The following is a 7209-nucleotide window of genomic DNA, read 5'->3' as shown; positions in this document are numbered from 1 at the left end:
AAAAATTTTTTTTAAGAAAAAAAATAAGTGATACCAGGGTCTGTAGGAAGAGGTCTGATGAAGGGAAGGAACCTCTGTAGTACATTTGGAGAGATGCCGTGTTGCTAGGGCAGCAACACTAGCTTTGGGGTCAGCTTGCCTTCTGGTCTCTGTTCCCCACTTACGAGTTTTATGACCTTGAACAAGCATTCTTTTCTTCCCCCCCCCCCAATCTTTTTATTGTGGTATAATAAAATTTACCATCGTAACTTTTTTTTTTGAGACAGAGTCTCACTCTGTCACCCAGGCTGGAGTGCAGTGATGTGGTCTCAGCTCACTGCAACCTCTGCCTCCCAGGTTCAAATGATTGTTCCGCTTCAGCCTGCTGAGTAGCTGGGATTATAGGCGCTTGCCACCACACCCAGCTAATTTTTGTTATTTTTAGTCGAGACAGGGTTTCACCATGTTGGTCAGGCTGGTCTCGAACTCTTGACCTCAAGTGATCCACCCACCTCCCAAAATGCTGGGATTACAGGTGTGAGCCACCTCATCCGACCCATTGTAACTATTTTTAAGTGTGTGGTTCATATTGTTGTATAACCATCACTACCATCCATCTTCGAAACTTTTTTCATTTTGCAAAACAACCTTTGCACCCATTAAATAATAATTTCCTATTTCCTTTTTTCCCAGCCCCTGGCATCCACCATTCTACTTTCCATCTCCATGAATTTGACTACCCCAGGTGTCTCATATAAGTGGAATTACATCGTATGTGTCCTTTGTGGCTGGCTTATTTCACTTAGCATAATGTCCTCAGGGCTTATCCATGTTGCAGCATTTGTCAGAATTTCCTTCCTTTTCAAGACTGAATGTCCATTGTGTGTAGATAGCACAGTTTGTTTTTCTGCTCATCTGTTGATAGACCCTGGGTTGCCTCCACCTTCTGACTTTTGTGAATAATGATGCTGTGAACACTGGTGCACCTGTTCAAGTCCTTAATGTTTCGAGGAACCTCCCTGCTGTTTTCCACAGAGATTGCACCATTTTACATTCTGACCAACAGTGCACAAGGGTTCTAATTTCCCCACATCCTCACTAACACTTGTTATTTTCTGTTTTTATTTTTCATTTTTCTGATTTATTTCTCATTATTTCTAATAGCCATCCTCTATGAGATGAGGATGGGTATCTCATTTGTTGAAAAGAAATAACCTGATGGCGATTTCTTATCTGTTAAAAAGGTGATCCTTTCCCCATTGAACGGTCTTGGCATGCTTGTTGAAAATTACTTGACTGAGCCAGGAGTGAGTGGCTCACGCCTGTAATTCTAGCACTTTGGCAGGGTCACTTGAGGCCAGAAGCTCCAAACCAGCCTGGGCAACAGCAAGACCACGTCTGTGCATGCATAAATAATTAATTAATTTTTGGTCACTCAGGCTGGAGTGCGGTGGCACAATCATGACTCACTGGCACCCTTGACCTCCTGGACTCAAGCCATCCTCCCATCTCAGCCCCCTCCCCAAGTAGCTGGGATTACAGGCACACATAATCACAGCTAATTTTTAAATTTTTTGTAGAGATGGGGTCTCGCTATGTTGCCAGTCTGGTCTTGAACTGGTTTCAAACGATTCTTCCACCTCAGCCTCCTACAGTGCTGAGATTATAGGCGTGACCATGCCCAGCCAATTTTCTCTATTTTTCTATTCTATATTTTGTTTATCTCTGCTCTAATCTTTATTGTTTTCTCCTGCTAGCTTTAGATGTAGTTCTTTTTTCTAGTTCCTTAAGGTAAAAATTTAGGTTGTTGATTAGAGAGCTTTCTTTTTTAATGTAAGCATTTATAACTCTAAATTTCCCTCTTCAGCGCTGCTTTTGCTGCATCCTTAAAAATTGTCTTTTCATTTTCATTTGTCTCAAGATGTTTTCTAAGGCTAGGTGTGGTGGCTCACGCCAGTAATACCGGCACTTTGGAAGGCCGAGGCAAGAGGATTGCTTGAGCCCAAGATTCAAGACCAGCCTGGTCAACATGGCAAAGCCCCATCCTACAAAATACAAAAATTAGCTCGGCATGGTGGCGTGCACCTCTGGTCCCAGCTAGTCAGGAACCTAAGGTGGGAGGATCACCTGATCCTGGAAGGTCAAGGCTGTAGTGAGCTGAGGTTGTGCCACTGCAGTCCAGCCTGGGCCTCCGAGTGAGACCCTGTCTCAAAAAAAAAAAAAAAAAATTCTTTTTTTAAATATGTCTTCTAGTTTACCTTATGATCTCTTCTTTACTCATTGGTTGTTTAAGAAAATGTTAATTCAATTTTTACAAATTTATGAATTTTTTAGTTTTCCTTCTATTATTGATTTCTTATTTCATCCCATTATGGTTGGAGAAGATACTTTGGTATCTTTTTTTTTTTTTGAGACAGAGTCTCGCTCTGTCGCCCAGGCTGGAGTGCAGTGGCGCAATCTCGGCTCACTGCAAGCTCCGCCTCCCGGGTTCACGCCATTCTCCTGCCTCAGCCTCTCCGAGTAGCTGGGACTACAGGCGCCCGCCACCACGCCCGGCTAATTTTTTTTTGTATTTTTAGTAGAGACGGGGTTTCACCATGGTCTCGATCTCCTGACCTCGTGATCCGCCCGCCTCGGCCTCCCAAAGTGCTGGGATTACAAGCGTGAGCCACCGCGCCCGGCCAATACTTTGGTATCTTTTTAAATCTATTGAAACTTAATTTGTGATCTAACATATGGTCCATCCTGGAGAATAGGATAAACCGTATGTTAAATCACAAATTAAATTCCAATAGATTTGAAACTTAATGTGTCCCTTGAGAAGAATGTGTGTTCTGTTGTTGAGTTTCATATACCTCTGTCAGATCAAGTTGGTTTGTCAGGTTAAGTCCTCTGTTTGCTTGCTTAGCATCTGTCTGGTTCTTTTATCCATTATTGAGGGTGGAGCATCGAAGTCTTATCTCCAGAAGCTTTTCTGATGTCAAGTCTGTTTTGTCTGATATTAGTATAGCCAGCCTTGCTCCCTTTGATTACTGTTTCATGGAATATCTTTTTATATCCCTTCATTTTCAATCCATTTATGTCTTTGGATCTAAAGTGAATTTCTTATAGATAGCATATAATTGGATCACATGTTTATCCATTCTGCCCATTTCTGTCTTTTGATTGAAGAGTTTAATCCATTTACATTTAAAGTACTGCCAGGCATGGTGTCACACACCTGTAGTCCCAGCTACTCAAGAGGCTAAAGGTGTGAAGGTTAGAGGATTTGCCCTCTGACCTTGGCCCAGCCACTTCACCCCTGTGGAGCAGGGTTCTCACCCTGCTTTTCCCCTGGCTCTGATGGAGCCTTTGGGCTGCAGTCACCCTTGAGATGAATGGCCCTGCCCCCATATCCCTTCCTCCATGAGCTGCTGTGGCCCACCTAGTTGTGATACCTGGTGGTGGTCTTGTAATTGTCCACTGCTTTTCCCTGTCCTCTGGACTCTGACCTCCTCCCTCCCTCTGTGGCCCTAGCACCTGGCAGATGCATTGGATGAGCAGCAGGCACTCAGAACATGTTTTTATAATGAATTCCTCAACCAAGGGAACTGAGGGACTTGCTGTTTTCTTACTGTCACCTGGGATTCTTTTTCCTGTTTTCTACTTTCTGATTGCTTTTCTTCCTGCTAATTCAGTTTCATCTTCTCTTTTCAGATGAAGCTACTAAACTTATATATAAAGAGGGCCCAGACCACCAACAGCAACAGCAGCTCCTCCTCCGATGTCTCCACGCACAGCTAATGGCAGCACCTGTCTCTTGTGTAGACCTAGAAGCAATCGGTGGTGCCTCTCAGAGACCTTTCCCCACCCCCTTCATCGGCTGCCCAGTCAGTACAAGGAGGCCCACAAATATTTATTACAATCAGTATTTTGGTCCCTTCCAGCTTTTCTGTAGAATCTTACTGGTATTGAATGTAAAGGAAGCAAGGCCTGTATTGCAGTCTCATACAAAACAAAAGGAATAAGAACAGAAAAGAGCCATACTGAAACATGTCTTGTACAGCCTGCTGAGATAGCGAAACCATGTGTTTGGGGTGCAGTTTTTAAAAATCAGAGCGCTCTAGCCACTACTTGGTAGAAAGTAGCATTTTTTTTCAGTTAATAACATATTTGGGGGTGGGGTGGGGTGTTACTTTGTGTTCCTCCTCCTTAGCCTATTTTCTTGTGAGTATGGTCTGTGTGGGGCCCCTTTCACAGCTGACACCATGAAAGGTGATATATCTTTAAGTTGTGTTCTGAGACCTACTAAAAATGGGAATCAAGTCTTGGCAAGAACAGTCTGAAGATGGCCTTTTAACAAACGCTGGGAATTTTGCTTGTCATATCCAGACTGGAGGCCGACTGCCCTGGCTTTCAGCATAGAATTGGGAGTGCACCCCAACAGTCTCCTTCCAGCCCTCCCTAATCGACTCCGACAAGGTCCCTACCCCAGAGTTTCCATGCAAAGGAATTCTTCAAGTTTAAATCTGGACACAAAACTAAGATAAATGTATGGCATCATTTAGGGATGCCTGAGATGGCAGTTCATGAAGCACAGAAGATAAAGAAGAAGTCTTTCATCTTTACTGCTGAGATCCTTGGGAACACTGTTGTCATGGGGGTTCTGCCAAGACCCTCATCTCTCTGCTACATGGTGATTCAGATTTAGCACCAACTTCTTTCCTCTCCTCGAAGTTCTGCCTAAGCTGTTCAGTTCTAACATGGTCTCAATCTGGTAAATGACATCTTTACCATCTTAGTTCTGACTTCTCCATTTAATGTGGGATTAAGAGCCAAGAAAAGCCTAGAGAGACTGGATATCACAATTTTTTTTTAATTTTATAAACTGAAGTAGTTCCTTGAATGTCTGTTGATGAAATAGTCACTGTTTAAGGAAAAAGTAATTATGAGGTGTAGCAGATTGCAGAAAAACAGGATTAGAAACACACTTAAAAAGAACACACATTTAGAGTCTCTCTTCCTCCTCAAGGAACCACTAGGCCCCCTTTTTAAAAACACCTTTAGAGCCTAATTACTCCAATAAAAGTAACTAGAGGTTTGGAGTCTGGTTAAATAAATTCTGAGTAAAATTCTTAAGCCAAATGGAAATTCTTAATGCAATCATGAGGACTTCTATTGTCTCTTACTGTTGTATTAGATCCTGTAAATTGAACTGATTTTTCCATAAGGAAAATGCTTCTTTTGAGATTAATTCTAATAATGTATTTGCTATTCCAGTGGAGAGCCCACTGCAACTGCTAGGACTGAAAGCAGAGGCTGGGTGCCAGAGCACGTGATTCTTACCATCATTTCCACAGACCCCTCTGCCCTGACCCTCCGGATTGGATGTAGGAAGCTGGGAAAGACTGATGTTGTATTTGGAAACATGCGCTGAAAATGAAGGCCCCATAGTGCGTAGGAACAGTAAAGCCAGGGTGCTGACCTGTGTGTGTGTACGTGTGTGTGTGTGTGCACCCTACACATGTGTGGTACCTCACTGCTGCTGTCTAGGGAACTTGAGGGATGCGTTTCAAGGGGTTGGGTATTACTGACTAGCTTTGGCTCAAAATATAGCAGGACCAGGTCTTTTGTTGATAAATACTGTTTGTTTATTAATATGTCATTAATGGTATTTCTTTTTTACACTCTACAAGTGAATTAGTCTCTTGTTGACCCCTCTGTTGTAGGAATGTGCGTCGGGCTAGATTATCCATGAGTTTCTTTATTCTAATGCAGTTAGAAAGACCTTTCTCCTTGAGCTCTTTGACTCCCAGAAGGTCCCCCAGTCCCCAGTGTACTTAGAAAGGATCTTGAACATTGCTGGACATCCTCATAGTACTCACAAAGGGCTAGCCTTGAATGTCACTCGCCCAGTCTTCAGTCTCCTGACTTAGAGAGAGATACAATCACGTCACAGGTCTCTTGGCCTCAATCTGAAAACTGCTCCGCCGCTCCGAGGAGACTCGCATGCCGCCACCACCTCACTGGGAGGGCGCCGAGCCCACCGTCGCCCCCTAGACCCTGACAGCTGCAGCTGCCTTGCCTTGCCGCCGCCTCCCTGCAGGGCCCCTGTTCCAATGAAAAACAGAACACAAAAGAGCAGAGCACCTAATCCTGTCTCTGCCTCCCTGTCTACCTGACTGGCCAGGGCCCGAGACCCCTGCTGCTCCACTGCGGGGCTGGGCGGGCTGAGTCCCTGCTTCCTCCAAGCTGCTGCCTCCCCTGCAGCCAGAGTCTGGGCAGGGTGCAGCCGGTCCTCGGGGCACACACCTTCCTTCAAGTGCACTGTGTGTGCTTCCCGGACCTGCGGCGATGCCACGGGCCTGCCTTTTCTACGCGCCTCACTAGCTTACCACCCTGTGCAGGTAATGCAACTGATTTTGTCTCATCAGTCTTTTTCTTTCCCTGCCACCCTTTATTTATCAAGCATAATGTTACACTTTAAAGGACAGCAGATAAGAACTTTGTAGAATCCCACCAGGACTTTGCTAACAATAATGTTTGGAAATAAATAAATGCTCTGAAAAAATATCAGCCACCAAAATAGTTTTGTTGGCACTGTGTTCACACGCATGGTCCCCACACCCCCAGGTTGGGTGGGTTTTTTTGTTTTTTTGGGTTTTTTGGGGGCTTTTTCATGTTACATCCACATCTGTATTTATATCTTATTTGTTTCACTTTCAAGTGTATCATGGCAAATGTACAGATTTTTTTTGTTAATAATGTGCTAGGATTTGCTAAAAAAGAAAACAAAACAAAAAAAACCCTTTTGAGTTTGCCCTAGAATAAATGAGACTTAATTCAATGTTCTGCATGATGATGTCTTTATCACCACCATGCCCTGCAGATAGCTGATCCCCTCCCCCCGCCATCAGAACACAGCCATTTCGATAAAGGATCCAGGAGGAATCATACATCGGAAGAGCCCTTTCCCCTTGTGACATCAAGAGGTCAACCCATGTAATCCTAGCATTCTGGGAGGCCGAGGCGGGCGGATCACTTGAGCTCAGGAGTTTAAGACCAGCCTGGGTGACATGGCAAAACCCCGTCTCTACTAAAAATACAAAAATTAGCTGGGTGTGGTGGTGTGCCTGTAATCCCAGCTACCCAGGAAGCTGAGGCGGGAGAATCACTTGAGCCCAGGAGGCAGAGGCTACAATGAGCCGAGATCACGCCACTGCACTCCAGCCTGGGTGACAGAGTGATACT

The 7209-nt window shown here is 44.4% G+C and overlaps 1 protein-coding gene across 1 annotated transcript in view; it reads left to right on the top strand.

The window, feature by feature from the left end:
* CLASP1 (cytoplasmic linker associated protein 1) overlaps positions 1 to 6805 on the top strand; it is a 301973-nt gene extending 295168 nt beyond the window's left edge. Inside the window, exon 41 of the mRNA XM_058434402.1 lies at positions 3676 to 6805. Coding sequence (XP_058290385.1) covers positions 3676 to 3762 — 87 coding nt within the window. The 3' untranslated portion in view covers positions 3763 to 6805. The remainder of the gene's footprint in view (positions 1 to 3675) is intronic.
* Positions 6806 to 7209: the final 404 nt, after the last annotated feature.

Source organism: Hylobates moloch, unplaced genomic scaffold (assembly GCF_009828535.3).
Source record: "Hylobates moloch isolate HMO894 unplaced genomic scaffold, HMol_V3 SCAFFOLD_24, whole genome shotgun sequence".
Classification (NCBI taxonomy): domain Eukaryota; kingdom Metazoa; phylum Chordata; class Mammalia; order Primates; family Hylobatidae; genus Hylobates; species Hylobates moloch.
This window is presented reverse-complemented; position numbering and strand designations above follow the sequence as displayed.